Consider the following 20,866-nt stretch of genomic DNA (forward strand, 5'->3'; position numbering starts at 1 on the left):
CACATTAAAACAAAAACCCCCGCATGCCGCAAAGGCCTCTTTAGACATCAGACAGCAACGTTTCGGTGCGTTGTTTGCTTCCTTTTTGAATGGGATTGTTCCAATCTTTGATTTTTCCCCCGAACTTTCCTGTATCCGTGACCTATTTTTGTCGGCTACGAAAACAGATCCAAAGAGTAGTTAGGTGTTCTAGGTTCCCCCGCTGCAACAAAGTGCGGGTCACTTTTCCCCCTTACCACCCCCCCCACCCCCCCCCTTTCCCCTCCCCTCCTCTCCTCTCCTCTTCTTCACCCCTTCTCTCCTCTGATCTGCTGTCGTTTTTTTCTCCCCCGGGGCCAAGGCCGCACGCACATCTGATCCCTCCGTACGCCAGTTGTCTCCCGTCTCGTCTGCGGTCGTCTCCCTATTCTTCTCAATCTCATCGCAGGCCTAGAGCAGTCAAGACTTTACCACTATGGCGAAAGAGATAGACCCCTCATTGTCGACTTGGCCGGAGCATCTGAACGGAGACCTCCTAGTTCCCGTCTCTGGAGAGGAGGAGTTTTCCAAGTACTTGGACTTCGACTTCAACTTTGCGGAAATGGATGAAGTTGCAAACCAGCCGCACAATGCCGTTAACACCTCTTCCAGCCCTGCTGTTTCGACTGCGATGCAGGATATTCAACCACCTAGGATGGCGGCACCCCACCAGCAGCATATGCAGGGTATTTCTCAAGCCCCGAACTACCAACCTGCACTGCATCAACTGCACCACACGATGGGCGTTCAAGGCATCAATACCACAAACGGTCATGTAGAGCCGCAATACTACGTCCAGAAACAAGTGAACTTCCTCCCTCAGAATTATGGCCAAGTTCCATACATCCCTCCAACACCAAACAGTGCCGAGATGCACGTTGGGGTTCCGAATGTACTCGCCAGGTTGGACACTGGTAACCGGCGGCATTATGAGCACTACCCGAGGGCTGCTGATGACCAGGTATGGAAAAACGGCACGAGTATTGCGCAAGTTGGCAAACAAGGAAGGGGAAGAGAGGAGGAACGGAAGAAAGATCTGGCTTTCATGCGGGAGATATAAGATGCTAACAGATTGAATAGAGCGCTTTCACCCCGTTGCTGTCACCTGCAATGACGCCCTTGGATCAGCAATTTCGCCTTCCCGAGTATACTGTCCCTGGCGAATATTTTACCCCCCTTACATCTCCCGCACTCGAAGCGGGGAACGCAAATAGTAATAACTATATCTTCAATGGGACCACCAGCCAGGGCCCAGATCTGGGATTTGTTTCTTCGCCGATAGACGCCACAAATCACCTTCCATCCTCCTCAGCTCCATCATCTCCCGTCTTTTCGCGGAAACCACGACGAAAACAGTCCTTTCCGACTCGAGCAGCTGCGCGCTTCTTTCGACAGTCCCCCTCAGTTCGCCCCCTTAGCCGACGAAAGACGTACTCCAATTCAGCTGTTCCTTCAGAAGAGAGCTTCTACCCTGCGAACCATGAGAAGTCTTCAAGTAGACTGCCAGCGAATCCGATGGATGGGTATCGTCATCCAGGAAGCACGGAAAGTTCTGGGCAGGATTCTGTTTCTCCGGAACCGCTATCAGAGCCGTTGATGCCCCCTCCTGCGCTCCCGCGCTCTGTGAAATCTCCAGGCTTGGGCGCGCAAGAATCAATATCTGAGGCGATAGCCAGGGAAGCCGCAACCCCTGCGACCCTGATGAAATTACAGAGTCAACCACAGCCAGTGCAAAACTCTGGGGCACACTTCTCGAGAAGCGGAGGCGTCGTTAACGAATACCCCGACGAGATGATGGAGGATATCTTATTACCCGAAGCGGCGTCATCCAATTCTGAACTCGCTACCGCTTCCTCTGGTACAATCGTGACAAATCCCGAACCAACTCCCACGTTCTCAGCCAACCAGACGCCAAAACTAAAACCCATGAATAGTGGTTCCTCGGATCTCCCAGCTGTTTCTTCTGTACCAAGCCCACAGGTCGGGGCCATGCCATCCCCAACTGGACCAGTTGGGATCAAGAGGGTCGATTCGAAACTGAACGGGAGGATATCGAAGAAGCGACCAAGCATTAGTTCCTCCCAAGTTAGTCCTGCATTGCGACCAAAAATCAGCCCTAGTATTCAACCCTTAATTCGCGGCGATGGTAAGTCTTCAAACACCTCTTTATCCCCCGTATCGTAATCCAGATGGCTAAGTTATTGAATCTTTACGACTGGAAATAGTCCTGAATATGACTCCTGAAACTTCAGCTCTCTACCTCGCCTCCAAATCCAACTACCAACATATCATCGAAGGCACCCTTCTACCAGGCGTATCGTATCCAAATGCATTGGCCGAAAACCTAAGTTCAAAGCGCACAAACCATAAACTAGCTGAGCAGGGACGTCGAAATCGTATCAATACTGCACTCAAGGAGATCGAAGGCTTACTCCCACCGGCACTAATCCGGGAGAGGGAAAAGGCGGACAAAGCTGGTGGTAGTGGTGGTGACGGTGACGGAGCGAGCGGCGGCACAACCACCAGCACCAAAACGCCAGAGAAATCGAATTCAACGCAATCAATCAGCAAGGCGAGCACGGTTGAGCTAGCGATTGTTTATATTAAGTCGCTGCAGCAGGAACTCTCGGAAACCAAGGAGAAGCTGAAGTTGACCGAGTCGAGGCTGCTGGAGTACACAGGAAATGACGAGAAGGCAAAGGAGAGCGAAAAGCCAAAAGAGAAGGTCGAGGAGGGTTAACTGCGATAACCCACTGAACATAGTGTACCGGAGCTCACCTTGTTCGTGTTTCTCTCGTTTGTGATTCCCTTCCTTTGTCTTTCAACCATGATTTACTGATTGGGTGGTCCAGTCTTGTTTTCTTGCCTAATCTCGACTAATATATCTTCTCCACCTTCATCTTATCTTTTCATATTTTCTTCTTTGATGTATACATTTTCATTTATATTGTTTATATTTTGAACTTTCTTTTACGATTTTTGTGAATGGCTTCTTATGATGACACATGGAGTGCGATATCTAATAGTGAGCCCTGGTCACGGTCCTCATGCCTCAATTATATCGCGGCCTCCCCTTTCTTTATCCTTAAAAAAGCACATATTTATGCGATATCTCGCTTACCCCTTTTTATGCCCATGTACTTTTTTAATTTTGTCCGGCCATTTATTCAAGGTCAAAGAAGCGAAACACTAGGTGGCGGCGGCTCTTTGAAGGTCATTTTTATTTTTGGAATCGTTTGCCAGTTTTCCTATTTCTTGACCCTTTTCATCTCGTGCCGTACATATATCTACGTATGTATAATGTTTATATTCAATGACTTTGCTGCCCTTTATTTCTGTTTCCTTTTGGAATGATGCTGCGAACCCGCGATTTACCAGATTGGTTATATGCAAGAATATCTCCTTGCCAGATCTTACAAAATGGCGAGCTCTTGTATCGTCGACAGGTAAAATTTCTTGTGCATTCGAGAACACCACTACAGATAGTTTACTATCCCCATTCCCCCTTATATGATAGTTATGATAGGCTTATGCTCTAGATTATTACTATTGCCTCCGAGTTGAACAAGTGTCCTAACATCCATCGCACCTTTTTGGCAAGTGAGGGGATTGATCTGTATTGGAGATTTGGAAAAGCAGCAGTTCCTTCCAAGGACACGAAAACCCCTCATTATTCATTATCTATCTATGTATTGTTTGGTATTCTTTTGCTCGGACTCACTGCCCTATCCTGGAGCTAGCGGAGTGCGCGTTAGCCAATCAGTTGGCATCTTCTTTCGTTCCCTAGGGTGACGGAATCATTTCTGCAGAGAGAGATCGTTATCATACATCATCCCCCCCCTTCTTTAAAAATAAGGGAAAAGAAAAAGGAAAATCTCCCAGCATTCAATTCAATGATCCGTGAATGATATATCAATAAGAGCAGGAGTCAATGACCCGATGGCTATTAACGCTGCCTATTGTCTGTCAATCATCATTCAACAAAAAAAAGGCAGAGGGAGGTTTGCTGGTCATTCATACAGGAGAGTTAGGTAGTATTATACCCGCCCCCCTTTCGAGTTAAGTACAAAGGGCATTATATATATAAGTGCACCCGTACAGAGCAACCTTGTCACAATAGAAGGGGAATGAAAGCTCTTTGCGCCACTCTCGCCTTCGCAAATATATGGCGGAGCGGAGAAATTGGGTGTAGGTATCTTCACCTCCATTCACTCCCAACCAGCCCCCCCCCCCCCCCCCCCTTTTTTTATGAACAAATTATGAGCTCTAGAACTCCAGGGACCTCAACTGTCAACAAAACGGGTGAATATTCAAATATACAATACTTCCTATACTCAACGGGGCTGGGACATAATGGACGGGAGTCACTGCCCCCCACCCCCTTATTGCCCGCTCCAGAGAGGCCCCGCTCATTTCCCCTTCATCTTCTTTTCTTTCTCTATTTCTTTTTTCCTCTCACAAAGCTCATATTTGTCCCCATCCTGCTTACTACAAGGACGGCTTAAAAAGAAAGAATCAAAGCTGTCGAAATCCAAATTCCCTTCATTTGTTTTATACTGCACTGCAAATTCTCTCTTCCCTTTCACTCTATCTTTCTACCCCTATTTCTCCTTATATCCCAAACCGCTCAACCCCTTCCAGTTTCTAGCACCAGCACTATACAGGAATTGAAAGTTGCTCCCATGATGGCAGGAGATGACCAGCAGCTACTGCTGCCAATGACATATGATCCCGTCCATGATACAGCGCGCGAAAAGAAGGCGAACGAGAGACGTGACCGCATCTTGGTGATGTATTCCAAGATTTATGCCGTCGCCAAGCTCTTCCTTGCTGTCTTGACATCGTTTGCAGTCGAGGTAAAGCAATGCCGAAAATTTCCCTCCTCGCAGTAGTACGACCGCAGATGCAGTGCATAGCTAACCTTGTATATGGGACAGATGGATGACGGATCCACCAGCATTACATACCACGTCAATCGAGTCGAGGCTCAAATGACGCAGGACTCCATCCCTCGTCTTCTCGAGACCATAGAAGATCTCTTTTATATCCTCAATGCACACCTGAATATCGAGATCTCCAACGTGCAGTTTTGCGAGAGTTTCCAGCGTGGCGCCAGTGGCGATACAGAGCTTATGCGCAACGGACGCACTCTGGCCCCTTTTATTGTTGGAAAATACCTTCCGAACACCACCCGCGTCCACATGATTTTCCAGGCATGCAAACGCCTGCTGAAATCAGATGATATCTGCGGCCTTCTCGACAGAGAGCTCATCCACAAGAAGCAAATGGCTTATGTGGAGAGAGTCATCGAAGTCTATGCCGCAAGCAACCTAGGCGTTAATTGCCATCTGGATGACTTGCGAGTTTATCGCGGATATATCGAGCGGGTCGTGTCTTCTCGCGAATCTCTGTCCGAAAAGGAGTGGACCGGCTTAGATCCCATGTACAGCTACGCACCCTGCATGATTCTCGCGACGATGTCGGAGAAATATCTCCGTTTCACAAGCCAAAGGAACTCTAGCAACAGCAACCGCAACCACAACAGCAACCGCAACAGGCGCAGCAATCACAGCTTCTACTACGCCCTCGCCACAGGCGCAGATACAATCAGCTCAACCCACCCAACATCTACAAAGCACAAACACAGCATCTCAACCAGCAGCTCCAACTTTTCCTTCACCTCCTTCTCCTCCTCCTCCTCCACCTCCTCCGCAAGCTCCACAGACCGCCTCCTCCCCAAGCACCGCTACATCGAAGCAAACCGCGAAGCCGCCTACGCTAGACTCGAAGGCATCTCCGTCGGCGAGTTCAGACGTTTCCAGGGCAAACGATCCCTGCACGGATACGTCCGCGACCAGCTTTGCGTCTGTCTGGGCCACTGCGTCTGCTCCCGCAAATGCACCGTCAAGGAAGCCCCAGTCTGCCCCTGCACTGCTCACCTGAGCGATCTCTCCGACGACGACGGCATTGACGTGTTTGATCAGAAACCGGTTGCCACGGATCCGACGCGGTTTTTCTCGGAGCACTGTGCGGATTTGGCACGTGAGTTGGCTGATGGGTTGTGTACTGTTCGTGTGGGGCCGGATATGACCTTCTTCGAAGTTTATATTCAGATTAAGAAGAGTGTTGGGGCTTTTCATCAGGAGGTGTTGGCGCATCGTGAGGAAATGATGATGATGATGATGATGATGATGTAAGGAGGCTTGTAGATATGAGAAAGGTAGGGTTCGGTTGTATCTTTCTCTCTCTTTTTCTTTTTTTTTTTTTTTTCGTTCTCCTTTTTCGTTCTTTCTCTTTCTCTTTATTTCTTTTTAATGGGTTTATATACTGTACTTGAGGGGACGTCCATGAACATGAGCATGGGAGGAAAGAGGTTAAGGTTTATGGGGATGTTAGTACCTCTTTCGCGGTACATTTGCTTTTCACTTCTTGTGTGATCTTATTTTACGATTTACGAAGTCAATGACAAAGTGAGATGGGATAGAACCGGGAAATGGGAAATCAGAGTCGGAATGGTTGTCTCGTCATAGTTGAGCCTACGAGGTTTCGAAATAGGATGTTGAATAGAAGTTTGGTAAATCTAATTTAAGTTACCATTTTTTTTTTTTTTTTTTTTTTTAATTCACACAAGCTCCAATCTCTGGCCGAAGCTCAGCATCTAAAACGACTGTCATTATTGTCCAGACTTTATTATTAGAGAGTTACGTAGCCCATCTTTCTATACAACGCCCAATCCAAATATCTCCCGGGAAACAATCGCCTGGCAGAATCCCAATCCGCATGCTGAAAGGCCCCTTGTCAAAAAAACAATAACAACAAGAAGAGAAGGGAAAGCAGGCGAGTAATCGAAGAGTTTAAACCAGGCGAAGGGCTTCTTCTCCACTGAAACCTATGGCTGCTGGATATATATGTGTATTTCCAATGATCAGCTATATAGGTTGGTTCAAATTGAGATAAGCCAAAATTTGAACGGGTAGTTGCTGAAAGGGGAGATTTCGTATTCTTCCCCCCTTTGTTGCAATCTCGTCAATTCGTGCTTTACGCATTTTCCCGGAATTTCTCTTGAAGGGATCGTGTGCACTAAACAGGCACAGACGAGTATTCTGAGGCCTACATTATTCTCTGCATCAGCTTGGGATGGGGTGACGTTTGAGGTGTATGTGACGAATTGAATATACGTATTTAAGTTAACATCATTGCACGTTTACAGGCAACATCGTAGTAACTACTCCGTCAATAGATAGGCCTTAAGAGGACATCCGATCTATTTATACAGCTAGCAAGGTAGGTAGCTGTCCTGTTCCAGGCTGTGGAATGAGTAGGGGGAGACCCGACCGACCTATCCATGGATGGCAGCTTGAATCTCGACACCTTGAACCGTGGAGAGAGTAACAACGGGTGGGGTCTACGGGGGAGAGTAAAACTAGTTACAGAGCAAGGTCGCTGGGTCAAAAAGTTCTGCAATTCCACAAGCAATCTATACAGCAATTCTGCAGCAAGTTTCACAGCGATTTACATAGCAATTGTCATATCTATTTGGGAATAAATAAATACAACTGCTTGCGTCTGTGTAGTTTTATTCTATCACGTTTATTCATCGACCTACTCCGTATACATCGAATCGAATAATAATAATAATATTTTGAATCTAGCAATTAGTTGAACAATCCCCCTCCAACCAGAAAATACGTTAAATGAAACAAAAAGGATTTAGCTGACTCGCGTTGCTTTGATCAAACCAGTTCATGCCCGGCCAAACGGGGCGGTTCATCTGGGCTGCTCCGCCTGTTTATTTATGCTGTGTCAGCCCTAGTTAGTTAGTTACCCCTCACCATCTTGCCCATCTCCGTCTCCGACTGTTCACCGGAACCTATTATTTCCATCACATCACATCATATCCTTTCCCGTATATCCCCTCCTCCGCAGGAATGTGCTAACGAACCCCTCCTCCTATGCGCGGCCAAGGCGAATCACTAATACTACTACTACTACTACTACTACTACTACTACTACTACTACTACTACTACTACTACTACTACTTCTACTACTACTACGCTGGCATGGTCTTTAATCTCTTCTTCCCCCCGCAGTGCTCTTCTTTCTTTTCTTCTTCCATTTCCCCATCCATTCTCTCCTATAGACGACAAGCGGCATGCCTCTTCCGCCGCACCCTCGTCCGCTACAGAGCCGCCTTGCCGACCTACGGCATCACAACGGACACAGCGGACTCCCACAGGGATCCCCCTCCTCTCTCGAACTTCCCATTCCGCTTCGAAACCGGTTATGCCCTGTGCCCCAAGAGGCCTTCGCGTCCCTTTCCGCCGCCCTTCCTTTCGATCCCGTCGACTTCCTTCTCCGATCCCCTGACAACCCACTTTCGCAGCCAGGATAAGCGGCCGTGGGTGAATGGTGAGCTAGTCAGGGGCCTGACAAATGGCGACGATGCGGTTCTTGTGTCTGAGAATTATCTGGGTGTCAACGACGGTGTAGGAGCGTGGGCAGCAAAGCCGCAGGGCCATGCAGCGTAAGGAAACAAATTTATGCATGCATATATTATATATATCAAATCTCTTACAAGAAATATAAAAGGCTCATAGCTGAAGCTGAATTATTTTGCGTGTGTGTGTGTGTGTGTGTGTGTGTGTGTGTGTGTGTATGTTTGTGTGTGTTTTTGTTTTAATATATGTTATTCAACTATAGGCTATGGTCCAGGCTTATACTTCACTTCTGGGCTCTGGAGGTTGAGCGCAATGTCACCGGAGACTCCGCTCCAGATCCCGTCTCGCTCCTACAACGCGCCTACGAACACACCATCGAAGCAACTTCCTACCCGAACCATTGGCTGGGCACCACGACGAGCGCCACAGCCCTGCTACACTATACCCTGAACGATGGGTTTCTGGCTCCGACACTCTACGTAACAAACCTGGGTGACTGCCAAGTGATGGTAGTCCGACCACGCGAACAACGGGTCGTTTTCAAGACGGAGGGCCAATGGCACTGGTTCGACTGTCCCATGCAGCTGGGCACGAATAGCGTAGACACCCCGCGGGAACATGCGGTGTTGACGCGGGTCGAGCTGGAAGAGAGAGACATTGTAGTGGCCGTGTCAGACGGCGTGGTGGATAATCTGTGGGAACATGAGGTGCTCAAGGTTGTTTTGGACAGTTTGGAGGAGTGGGAATCTGGGAAGAGGGCGGATGATTCGTTTGCTGGGAATACGCCCGATGGAGACAGGAGGATGGTTTATGTAGCCCGTCGCCTGCTGCAGGCTGCTAAGGTTATTGCGCAGGATCCATTTGCGGAAAGTCCGTACATGGAAAAGGCTATTGAGGAGGGGCTGGCTATTGAAGGGGGTATATGGTTTTTTTTTTTTTTTTTTTTTTTTTTTTATTTGGGCTGCCTCCTTTTCCCCTGCTTCTCGAGTGCATTTTGCGATTGAACCATTACTGATGGCGCTATAGGCAAGATGGACGATATCAGCGTGATCATTGGAATGTGTATGAAACGGAACAAATAAACAAAGGTGTCCTGTGTTTTGTGAAATATGGATGCCCAGCGTACTGAGGGGAGAGGATTGCCAACTTAGATCTTCCCGAAAGTTGGCCGTCCTCTATTCCTTCCCACCCACCTCAGACTTGTTCCCGGTCAGAGTAGCATTTGTCTGCCTTGTTTGGTAATAGGTCCCCCCTCTTCTGCTCTGTAAATCCTTGCTTGCTAACCCTCCATACCACGCAGGAGGTCAAGACATGATCCCGGGGCAATCGCGCACGCTTGTCCCTGTGTTCGACTTCGAGTCCATAGGCGCCAACAAACAATCCCGAGTGTCAAGAATATTCGGGAACGAATTTGGCATTGCCATTTTGTTAACATGACGTTGCCCGACATAACGTGATGCACATGGAGAGACCACACGTTGATTTCCCCTAGTGGGAATCAATATCTGGGAGATAGAGAAATTTTATCTAGATCTTAACGTCTTTTTTCCTCCTGTACTGCAGTTGAATGCACTTTTAATTAACCAGTTAAGGCTTTGATTAAGTCTTGGTCACGTATATGCCTACGTATCTTGCTTAAAAGGCACATAATAAACCAACCAACCAATTCCAACTCATTAAACCTGATTTTATATGTTCGTCCTCGTTCCTTCCCTTGTTTGCCTCTGCATCAAGTCAAGTGCTGGCGGAGATATCAAGGAATAAGGGCTTGAGGTGAAGCTGTGTTGACCAGGTCTCCTGGGGAGCACAAGAATGCCTATGGGAGAGGTTGCACCCGTCCTAGCGGGGGGCATATACGCACTCTGGACTGCAAACAGTCAAAAACTCTTCTCTTCCCATTTCCACTCTCCAAGGGATTTTGGATGTTGTTTCCCTCTTTCATGAAAGATGCTTATCTGGTTTGGACATGTTGCCATCTATGCTGTGTTATTGTGAGAAAATACACTCCGCAATGAAATGTATCTGTGAAGCAAAAAATAGGCATGTTTATTCCAGCAGGACTTCCTGATAGTATCAAGAATCTGCCTGATAATTTCTATATATATGAAAATTTACTCTATCCGGAAGAAGTGAAGTGTATCTTTCCCTTCCCTGCTATTTATGGTCTATCAACCCTCTGAATATCACAGATATTCACTTTTCCGAATAACCTTTCTTCGCGGGAGAAGAAAATTCCATCTGCTTCAACGCTCATCAACACCACTATTCACCCCCCTTCCTCAACACTCTACCATCCCATTCAGCAGAACATAAAACTAAGCCCTCATCCTACATTCTCCCTCCAGCAACATCACCAACAAGCAAACTCCACACTTTGATACTTGCTCTGATACTTGCTCCACATACCATTAACATAAAACATAAAACAAAAGAAAAAAAAAAAAAAAGAAAAGAAAAGAAATGCCCACTAACCACAAACCCTTCACGGATCCCGTTCCCTTCCCCCCACCGTCCCCACCATCCCCACCACCCTCCCCGCCCCAGAGCCAACGCCCTACACCAAACGAGCGTTGCACATCCAAGCCCAAATGCCAATCCCTCTATTTCGCCTACGGCACCCACCTCTCCCTCTCCGAACTAGCTTCCCACTGCCCCTCCAGCCGCTACATAGGCCACGGCCACCTACATGACCACCGCTGGCAAATTGACCAGGAGGGGTTAGCGAACGTCATCCCCAGTCCCGGCGAAACGGTCGAGGGGCTCTGTTATCTGCTTGATTCGGATGATGAGGAGGGGCTATATGAGCACAGTTGTGGGAAAGAGGGTGCAGGGGAGGATGTGGAGGGATACAGATATGAGAAGGTAGTGTTGGCTGTTGAGTTGTTCCCTGGTCGGGCGGTGGTTGTTGGGCGGGATGTTAGGGAGGTTTTGCAAAGAGACCTTGGCGGGCGAGGGGCCTTTTTTGGCAGTGGGGGAGAGGTTGCGGGTTGGAATTACTATAGTGCGCTTGTTGGTGTTCGGGCGCATTGCAGAAGGTTCATCAATAAGATGGGCAGCTCGTGCTTGTCTGTGGATTCTGCGATGGTGGAAGAGGGAGCACGGGGGAATCAAAGGCAATCATGCACGGCGGTTGCAGCTGCAGTAACCGGGGAGACGGTTGATATGTTGGTGTATCTAGACAGAGACACGCGTCGATATCATATGAGAGACAAGGATCGTGCCCGGACAGAAGGGGGACATGCGACTGTACAGCGACTGGCTCGTGGGTTGCAGGATGCCATGGTTCTTGGAGTTTCGCCGTTGTATGTTGCTAGAAGCGTGCTGCCTCAGCTTCGGTTAGGGTGAGACGGAGGTGTATGGGCTGCTCCTTTCAAAAGTTCATCGCTCGGCTCAGGGCAGGTCAAATGAATTTGGGAGCTAGAGCGGTCGCCTCTTCAATGCTTGTCTAGTTTCCATGGTAAATTTGTTCTCATTGTGTAGTTGAAACCATTTCATGATCTCCTGCTGTCAGCTACCATTGAGGTCCCGAACTTGACAGTTGAATGTAGATAGCTACCGGTTTTCATTTTCCTAGCCAGCAGAGCCAAGATTTCTATATTACTGTTTGTTCAAAGTGATTGCATAAAAGGCGAAACAGAAGATACATAGTTAGATGGAAGCAGATGAAGTTGACCGTTTGTTCAAGGTTAGGGCTGAAGTCAAAAGCGGTTAAAGCCAAACAATCGGCACGCTAAGCTGTTTTGAGAGGAAAACCCTGGAGCTAGTCCTAAATAGGGCGGATGGATCACCAGATTTTCCAGGTCTTGGCGTAGAAGGTTTCCTATCTAGGAAATATCCCAGACCTCGAATATTTGTCTCGGCCCAACTCGGCATATTTTCTTGCTCTGTGTACATACATGCATTATACATAAATCACCCCCAATCGCTCATGTTGAGCTGTTAAGATGAGGGCAAAACGGTCAAAGAAGTATCGCAAGCTTATGCACCAATATGAGCTCACATTTGGCTTCCGCGAGCCCTATCAAGTCCTCGGTCCGTTTCTCGCATTGGGGTACCCCTATATATGTTTATTTATATATCAAGTGAACTGACGTATGCGCAGTGGATTCGAATCTCCTACGCGCCATATACTCCTTCAAAATGGACCTCGTGCCTGCCCTCGAACGAACGCTGCAAGGCAAAGTAAAGCCATGTATATGTTTTCCCTTTCTCCGCCTTCGCGACCGCCGCCTCCCTCTCCTCATGCTCCGTTGTTGAGAAAAGAAAAGAAAATACCTGCTCACAACCTATCTTAGTTATTACAAAATGCTCTCTCGCAGCCGTCATGGCTTCGTCGCCCCCCCAACCAAACTCCAGACCAAACACGCGCCCACCACACCTCCCGCCACCAACCATCCTCCCCCTCCGCTACTGCTCCCACAACGAAGAATCCAAAACAATCGACGAGGTCGACTGTCTCCTCTCTCTCCTATCGCCCAGTTCTGAGCTGAAGAAAAATAAAGAGCACTACATCTTGGCCACTGCGGACCCGTCGCCGGCTTCCGAGTCGACAGCTAGTAATAATCGTAACCAGCAGAAATGGAAGTCTGCTGCGACTCCGGCTCAGGAGGCGCCGGCAAATTACCTGCGGAGAGGGGCACGGCAGATTCCCGGTGTCCCCATTATATATGTGAAGAGATCTGTGATGATATTAGAGCCGTTGAGTAATTCGTCGGAGGGAGTAAGGGAAGGGGTTGAGAGGGGGAAATTCAAGGCTGGTGTTACTAAGATTGTGGCGGGGAAGAGGAAGAGGGGCGATGATGGTGATGATGAGGAGGCGGGGGGGGATAGGCCTGGACCCGTGAAGGGAAAGAAGGCGAAGAAAGTTAAGGGACCTAATCCGCTGAGTGTAAAGAAGCCGAAGAGCAAGATTAAACCAACTAGTAAAGATGATGGTAGAGAAGGGGAGGAGGACAGAGGAGTTGGTGGAGTCGAGCAACACCCTGCATCCGATTTCAAGGGCGCGGATAGAATGGAGCCTTCGAATGCCGGCGGAGAACCAACCGGGAAGACAAAGAGGAAGAGAAGGCATAAATCTCGTAAATCGGATAAGGCAGGGGAGGCTGGCGTGACGCAATCGGATGAGCCTTGCTCTTGAGTCGTGATACCCGCAATAATACACTTTCTAACAATTTCTGATAGTCTTTCCTGGCTTCTTCAAGAGTTATGCAGAAGCACTCTGAAAAGCAGAAATTTAGAACACTCATTAATGAACGGATATAGATATACAATTATACAAATGTTGGGTAGTCATCAACCGGAGATGTCTGCGCAGAAAAAGTCTTGCTACATATCATCCCCATGATGGCTGTGCTTGGAGAAGAGAGTCCATCAAAAAGCCAAAGCAAGATCTATAAAACCCAGATCTGGATCATAGAGTACGCCAGCACACGACAAAAAACGCCAAAAACAACCCTTCCCCAGGCCAAAGAAAGATCCCCTCCCCGCCTCGCTCCAGTCCCGGCCGCCAACCCGACTTCAATCTCGCCACAGCCAACTAACCACCCTCCCACCACTCCTCCCAATCATGCCTCATCGTCCTTCCTCCAAATTTCCTCAATCCGTTTCCTGTTCTCCCTAGCCTTCTCCCGATTCTTCTGTGCGTGCTTATATCGTTCTCTTCCGAGACACCGGTTCACTTCCCGTTTGATCTCGTTGCAGCCGGCCAATGCTTTGTGTAGGAACCCCCGCGCGTGGCATTCGTCGAGCATGGTCATGATCTCTTCGCAGTCTGAATTGAATGGTGAGGTTGTTGGGGTTAGTGGGGGGTTGGAATGGTTGGGAAGAGCGGGGAGGGGACGGTACTTGTGTTGTGTTTGGTATGCAGGTGGGAATGCATTTTGTTTTATGTAACCTGGAAATTATGGGAAGTTGTTGTCGATGATTTGGGGGTATTGATTGTGCAAATTGGCGGTTATGTCTAGGGGATCGCAAGATATGCAATGTTCTTGTTCTGTGGTTGTTCTGTGGTTAAATTGATGTTTGAATGAAGTCTTGATAGGTTCCGCTGCGGCTGTCATCCGATGTTTTTCGCCGAGCCAAGGCAAGCAATCGTTAATTCTGCCTGGCGGTGAGTAGTTAGTTACGCGGAGATGTGTCCCCTCATGCAAAAAAAAAGCCACAAAAAAAAAAAAAAAAAAAGTTGGGGATGAAGTTGAACAACCCAAACGGGAGCGCAAATGGTGAGTGACGCTCTCTTTTAATTCGGGTTTCTTCATTCCCTGGAATCTTTTTATGGTTCTTGTAGGAAAGGAACTACTTTTCTTTTCATAACCGGGTGCGCGAAAAGAGGTGTTTTACCACAACCTAACCACCTCCGCAACGCGCACGATTCTAATAATATTAAATTATAATACCCTTCATTCAATTGGCTTTTTTCCAAGAAGGATAAGATGTCTATGATAACAGCAACTACATGGGTGCGCCGCGGTGTGGCCGCCCCGTTTCCAGAAAAATATGAAATCGACGAGGCGGAGATCAATCGGATATCGGAGCTAGCAAAGATTCAGCTTGCAGATGCAAAGATAGATCTAAAACGAGCACAGGATAATCCCAACAAGGGTCAAATGGATGTGGGAAAGGAGGAAGATGATCAGAGTGATGGAGATTCTACGGAGGGGGGCAGGAAAGAAAGGGAGAAGGAAAAAGAAGAGGCAAATGGGTATGCATTTTTTCCGAATACAAGAAAAAGGCTCAGCTTGCTAATGTATGTACGCGTGTGTGTGCGTGTGTGTGTGTGTTATTTATAGTGGGAGCAAGAACGACGAGAGCATTAATGATGATGACCTAAAGGAGTACGACCTTGATCATTATGACAGCGACCCTGTGGATGAGGATGGCGAACAAATCACGATGTTCGGCAATGTCAGGTCGCTTGCATATCACCAGCCCAACGAAGAGGATCCATACCTAGTTATCCCGGAGGGAGCTGACGACGACGGTGATGATGATGATGAGAGAGAGGAATTACAAATTCTACCAACAGATAATCTTCTCTTAGCGGGGAAGGTGGAGGATGAGGTTGCGCATATGGAAGTATACGTCTACGAGGACGAGGCGGATAATTTATATGTGCATCACGATATCATGCTACCTGCTATCCCACTGTGCCTCGAGTGGCTGGATATACCCGTTGGTCGCAACTCTGAAAACCGAACACGCGGAAATTTTGTCGCAATTGGCACGATGGAGCCGGATATCGAAATCTGGGACCTAGACATTGTGGATTGTATGTATCCAAACGCCATCCTGGGTCAGGGTGGGCGGGAAGAAAGCGCAGAGACAAGCACGAAAAAGAAAAAGAAAAAGTCCAAAAAGGCAAACGAAGACTACCACGTGGACGCCGTCCTTGCTCTGGCAGCGAACAGGCAGCATCGCAACCTCCTCGCATCCGCATCGGCAGATCAGACCGTCAAACTGTGGGATCTGACCACAACCAAATGCGCTAAGTCTTACACAAACCACACAGATAAAATCTGCTCCTTGGACTGGCACCCGAAGGAGTCAACGGTCCTCTTGAGCGGAAGCTACGATAAGACCGCCGTAGCTGGTGACATGAGAGCTCCCGATGCAAAGGTTGCGAGATGGCGGGTAGACAGCGATGTCGAGAACGTCCGGTGGGACCCGCACGATCCCAATTTCTTCTACGTCACGACAGACAGCGGGATGGTGTACTGCCACGACGCCCGGCAGGAATCGGCCAAGGCTGTGTGGATGTTGCAAGCGCACGATTCCTCTGTCTCGTCCTTCGACGTCAACCCGACAATCCCTGGTTTCCTCGTCACGGGATCCAACGACAAGCAGGTGAAGCTGTGGAATGTGCAGGACAATAAACCCAACATGGTTGTTTCGCGGAAACTTGAGGTTGGGAAGGTATTCTCTACGACATTTGCGCCGGATCAGGAGGTCAGTTTTCGCCTTGCGGTTGCGGGGAGTAAAGGGGTGGTTCAGATCTGGGATACATCTACGAATGCTGCTGTGCGTCGTGTTTTTGCTTCGCGGTTGGAACCATCGGCGCAGGAGGAGGTTAAGGAGCGGATGGTTGGCCTTTCGCAGAATGATAGCAGTGATTCAGAAGATGATGATGAAGAAGATGGTGAAGGTGTTGCGGTGGGCGAGGAGCATGGCCAGGACGGATGGGAGTCCATGGATGAAGATTAAATCCCCCCCCCTCCCCCTCTCTTGTCTCTGGTTATTTTTCAGGTTACTAGTATCACTACCCTTATCACGGAGCATTTTTACAGAGTTTGTGGTCCCTTTTATTCGTTTGTTTCAATTACTAGCTGAGAGAAAAAAAAGGATAATATGGTTACGCGATTGGGGGTTTTTTTTTCTCTTTTCTATTTAATGACCCCGTTATGTTACCGTTTTCCACAAACAGTATGTGATGGTCAGAGCGAGCAAACAATTGACCTGCTTTTATGCCACCTTGCATACATATATCGGGCAGCTCTGGAGGTCACCCGCAGGCCAACGCCGACTAGACCGGGCAGACAGGGAGAATGTCATAGGTTCAAAAGCTTTGCGCTCCCTTCTATTGCTACATCTTCGTGCTGCCCCCTTGCCCTCTTTCCTCTTCTCTTAATTGCTATCCGTTCAAATATGACGGACCCAGAGCTCTGCGGATGCTCCCTACGCTCAGTATATTATTTCCCCTCTCACCTAGGTTAAAGTGCATGTTGACCGTGGTGCCGAGTTTGAAGGCCTGAATTCTGGCAATCCAGACAACGTCTCTCTCTCCGCTGAACGAGAATCAGAGGCAATCTCACCACTTCCTCCAATGGGGATATGGCCAGAGCAAGCGGTAGAGATAATAGCAGACAGGAGAAGAGGATGGCCACTTGCTTATGAGCGAGCTTTTTTTTTTTTTTTTTTTTTTTTTTTTTAACATATGGAAAATGAACATAGCTTGCTCTGCTGGTCAGCAAGTTATTTATAACTTTCCCATCTACGTATGGGTCCGTCAAACAGCGTGAACAAGGGTTTTCGGCACCAGCAAGCCACGGATAATTTACATGCTTCAAGGAGCATGAAAAAGAAAGGGTTGAAACGGAATGAAATAAGCTTAGGTCATTTCATGATGATTTCTCCTTGCATCCTTTGGTGTATATAGCATCACTGGCAGATGGCGACCAATGCAGGCCTCGGTCATTTGCAGGCTCATTTCCGTTTGATGCTTATATCCAACCCAAGTCAACTTCATCTTAAAAGAAAAGGAAAGGAAAGGAAAGGGAAAGAAAACGAAAAAGAAAAAAGAAAAGCTCCATTCATGCTACCTATTTCAACATCTATCTCCTCTCCAAAGTCCCGGCCCCCCTAATCTTTTCGGAGTTCCAGGCACGCGTCATATGATATAAAGATAGAGAAGGAAAACGGATTATTCATGGATTGCGAAGCGAAATTATTTAATAAGATATTGCCTTGTTGGGGAGCATGGATATGGATACCTTGGGGAGGCCCACGTCTGGCACAAAGCAACAAACCCTTGCTCCTGTGCAAGGAAATTACAAACAGTTGGGTGCTGATAGTGGACAGAAAGAAAGAAAGAAAAAAAGAAAAAGTCTTGAATTCGAGAAGAAAAGGGTGACCTCTGCTTTTTCATCCTTCCATTTCATCTTCTTCCCATCTACATCTAAATCCACATCTAAATCAAAATACAAAATCAGTATTAACCTCACCCCCCTTGCTGCTGCCAGTTGCTTTGCTTCTGACAGGAGTCAAACCACCAGGCAGACACCTAGGGACCAGGGAGCCCAACAAGACGACCAGTTCAATGATCTCCATTCCATTCCTCGATTCTCCAGCGCCATCACGAACCTATCGTCATCCCGCACGAACCCCACCCTCCTCCCAGCCCAGCGAGGGAGGTCGGAATATCAAAGCTTGACATGTACCATCAACACTGGGGACCTGTGGGCGATATTGAAACCGGTTCAATTTCTCAAGATCGCTGCCCAAGCCTGCGTAGTTTCTTGGTTCGCTCATGTTCATTGGCTGCTGTTGATTTAAGCGAGTTGAGCTCCCCCCCCTCTTGGACTTGCATCTGGAGTACGTACATACCCAGAGTGATCAAGATTGTGAAACGGATGCAACGGTGAGAAATGGAAAGAAAAAAAATCTCCGCAAAATGGGGGCCTTGCATATCCCTGGGCGAGGATATATTCGCCTGTGTTCGGTCAGAGTCGGGGACAGAGATATTTTGTCTTGGGGTGGGGATATATTTTTGTTCTCGGGTCATCTCTGGAGTTCATTCAATATCTTTATTTTCCCCTTCGAGTGGTCGATGGGATGAGAGGTTGGAGTGGGATTATCAGCTAATTACCACCGACGCCAGTGGGGATGATAATAATAACCAAGAATAGCATCGCATCCTGAAGATGGGTTCGTAGGACCGGACCCATGAGCCATGGGCGTGGGAGGTTCGTGCTGATTTCTTATGTTTCTATCGGAGGGTTAGGTTAGGCTAGGTGAAGGGACAACTTCCCCCTGGCGCTTCCATGTAAGGGATATGAGAATAAAATGTCGGGTTCTTCCAATTAATGGTTCCTGGTAGAAGCATTATTGGTCCGGGAAAGGTGAATAACAGAGAAGATGACAGTTTTTTAATAATAGTTTGTTGATTTCAACGTGGCAGATCGTCTACGGATTTAAACTTGGAACAATCGGCATTTGAGAGAGGGAGGAATAAGCAATTATTAATCAACGTATGTGCTGTGATGTTTTTATGTTCTGCGCTTAAGGTGACAGTGTTTCGATGTCAGAAACATAAAACCTCCCAAGAAAAACGGGCTCTCGAGTCGATCACGAGTCGATAAGTGCGTTGGTCAGAAGATAAGAGATAACTACCGGTGGCGCTCCTCCGCAGACAAAGAAGATGGATAATATATAGATTCTCCACAGCACGACGCAGATAGCTATGGAACTCCTCCGGAACACACGTCTCTCCACATGTTAATTCTCCTAGCCGCCCGCCCTTCGAGCCACAAAAAAAAGGAAAAGAGAGAGAGAGAAAGAAAGAAGAAAATAAAGTGGCATTCCCATTACTCCCCATCCTGTCAGTGGCTCAAAACTAGCCCGTGTTTGGCATAGAAGGTTCAGATGTGGGATTCAAGGTCGCAGAGAGCCATTTGATTTAGGGCCAGGTACCAGACAGGGATTGCTTCATGGAGCCAGTCAGCGAGTCAGCGGCTGGGACGCGAGGGATCAGAGCCATCTGAAGGATCTGCGCCCAATCAGAGGAAGCTGCCTGATGGAACGGAGTCCAGACGGGGGGGAAAGGGTTGTTTCTGGCAAAGTTTGAGCCTGTTGAGGTTTGACTCTTTTGACTCTCTGCTTCTTTGGCTCCTGAGGGACAGGCTCCGAGGATGAGGAGCAGGAAATGAACGGGTAGGTGTAGGTGCCTGAGGAACGTAAAGACCGAATCGCCAGGACTGGGATCGGGCAAGCAGTTGGCTGAGGGCACCGAAAAGCCAGGAGGGAGGGCTCTGGAGGGCTCGACTGAGTGTGTTAGCGGTAGTTCAGTAATCAAGTCAACAGAGAGAGTTGACAGGGCTGTTAGGTTAGCGGGTCCCACTCTGGCCGTCTCCGGGCTAGAGTTACCACCCAGAGTCGCAGCATGTCGTGTTGGCTCCACCTTAATCCGGTCCCCAGGGCCAGGGCCAGGGCCAGGGCCAGGGACGGGCGCACCATTGGCTTGTTCCCACTGCAGTCGCTGCTCAGTCGTGCCCGCTGAACAGGCCCGGCTGCAGGAGTGTTCCAGGGGCGCCAGGGGAACCAACGCGTTGTTTCGTGTGGTGGGCGTCCTCCATCGCCATCGCCAGTCAAAGAGGGAGCGAGAGGGAGAGGGAGCGAGAGGGAGCAAGAGGAAGTTAAACTGTTGTCTAGTGACCCCCCAAATTAATATGTGCACGTAACTGCCTGCCCTATCCCCTATCCTGGCCCCCTCCTGGCCCCAATCCCCGCCGAATCGCCTGGTTTGCCCCATTTCGCCCTTGCATGTCGCTCCGTCAGCGGCGGGAGGAGATCAGCAGCCAGCCAACCCGTGCCTGCGTGTGCGTCTGCATCTGCGTTCCTCTCTCTGGGGAGGAGCGCGCTGTTTCTTGTGTTTCTTCCGAATCTCAGCTGGTTTCTTCTCTCTCCTCTCTCCTCTCTCCTCTCTCCTCTCTCTTACTGTCCTCTGTCCTTTTTGTGCTGTGTGTATCGTCGATATCTTCTGATTTCACCCTCTGTCTCTCCAATTCTCTTCTCTTCTTCTCACACTCCTTTGTGAACCTTTATACCCACCACCTTGTTAGCTGTTGCGGTCTGGCGTCCTGGTCGTCGCCCTTTTTCCCTGAACACACGCACCTTTCTTTTTTTTTTTTTTTTTTTT

General features: G+C 48.4%; 8 protein-coding genes across 8 annotated transcripts; 6 read left to right on the forward strand and 2 right to left on the reverse strand.

Moving 5' to 3' along the window:
- Positions 1-454: 454 nt before the first annotated feature.
- PADG_07720 (uncharacterized protein) lies at positions 455-2,758 on the forward strand (the record flags this gene model as incomplete). Its single annotated transcript, XM_010764817.1, has 3 exons — positions 455-979; positions 1,099-2,164; positions 2,244-2,758. The coding sequence occupies 3 exons, from the start codon at positions 455-457 to the stop codon at positions 2,756-2,758; spliced, it is 2,106 nt and encodes a 701-aa protein (XP_010763119.1).
- A 1,945-nt stretch (positions 2,759-4,703) lies between these two features.
- PADG_07721 (uncharacterized protein) lies at positions 4,704-6,215 on the forward strand (the record flags this gene model as incomplete). Its single annotated transcript, XM_010764818.1, has 2 exons — positions 4,704-4,874; positions 4,956-6,215. The coding sequence occupies 2 exons, from the start codon at positions 4,704-4,706 to the stop codon at positions 6,213-6,215; spliced, it is 1,431 nt and encodes a 476-aa protein (XP_010763120.1).
- A 1,864-nt stretch (positions 6,216-8,079) lies between these two features.
- PADG_07722 (uncharacterized protein) lies at positions 8,080-9,539 on the forward strand (the record flags this gene model as incomplete). The annotated part of the gene is made up of 3 exons (XM_010764819.1): positions 8,080-8,543; positions 8,720-9,375; positions 9,484-9,539. The coding sequence occupies 3 exons, from the start codon at positions 8,080-8,082 to the stop codon at positions 9,537-9,539; spliced, it is 1,176 nt and encodes a 391-aa protein (XP_010763121.1).
- A 1,378-nt stretch (positions 9,540-10,917) lies between these two features.
- PADG_07723 (uncharacterized protein) lies at positions 10,918-11,802 on the forward strand (the record flags this gene model as incomplete). The annotated part of the gene is made up of 1 exon (XM_010764820.1): positions 10,918-11,802. The coding sequence occupies one exon, from the start codon at positions 10,918-10,920 to the stop codon at positions 11,800-11,802; it is 885 nt and encodes a 294-aa protein (XP_010763122.1).
- Positions 11,803-12,401: 599 nt separating this feature from the next.
- PADG_07724 (rRNA-binding ribosome biosynthesis protein UTP23) lies at positions 12,402-13,594 on the forward strand (the record flags this gene model as incomplete). Its single annotated transcript, XM_010764821.1, has 3 exons — positions 12,402-12,489; positions 12,560-12,649; positions 12,753-13,594. The coding sequence occupies 3 exons, from the start codon at positions 12,402-12,404 to the stop codon at positions 13,592-13,594; spliced, it is 1,020 nt and encodes a 339-aa protein (XP_010763123.1).
- Positions 13,595-14,021: 427 nt separating this feature from the next.
- Positions 14,022-14,213, reverse strand: PADG_07725 (uncharacterized protein; the record flags this gene model as incomplete). The annotated part of the gene is made up of 1 exon (XM_010764714.1): positions 14,022-14,213. One exon carries the CDS (start codon positions 14,211-14,213, stop codon positions 14,022-14,024), a length of 192 nt encoding a protein of 63 aa, XP_010763016.1.
- Positions 14,214-14,888: 675 nt separating this feature from the next.
- On the forward strand, positions 14,889-16,656 carry PADG_07726 (rRNA-processing protein PWP1; the record flags this gene model as incomplete). Its single annotated transcript, XM_010764715.1, has 2 exons — positions 14,889-15,157; positions 15,246-16,656. 2 exons carry the CDS (start codon positions 14,889-14,891, stop codon positions 16,654-16,656), a joined length of 1,680 nt encoding a protein of 559 aa, XP_010763017.1.
- Positions 16,657-19,627: 2,971 nt separating this feature from the next.
- On the reverse strand, positions 19,628-20,479 carry PADG_07728 (uncharacterized protein; the record flags this gene model as incomplete). Its single annotated transcript, XM_010764716.1, has 2 exons — positions 19,628-19,992; positions 20,095-20,479. 2 exons carry the CDS (start codon positions 20,477-20,479, stop codon positions 19,628-19,630), a joined length of 750 nt encoding a protein of 249 aa, XP_010763018.1.
- Between the last annotated feature and the right edge of the window lie 387 nt (positions 20,480-20,866).

Source organism: Paracoccidioides brasiliensis, assembly GCF_000150735.1.
Source record: "Paracoccidioides brasiliensis Pb18 unplaced genomic scaffold supercont2.12, whole genome shotgun sequence".
In the NCBI taxonomy this organism is placed as follows: Eukaryota; Fungi; Ascomycota; class Eurotiomycetes; order Onygenales; family Ajellomycetaceae; genus Paracoccidioides; species Paracoccidioides brasiliensis.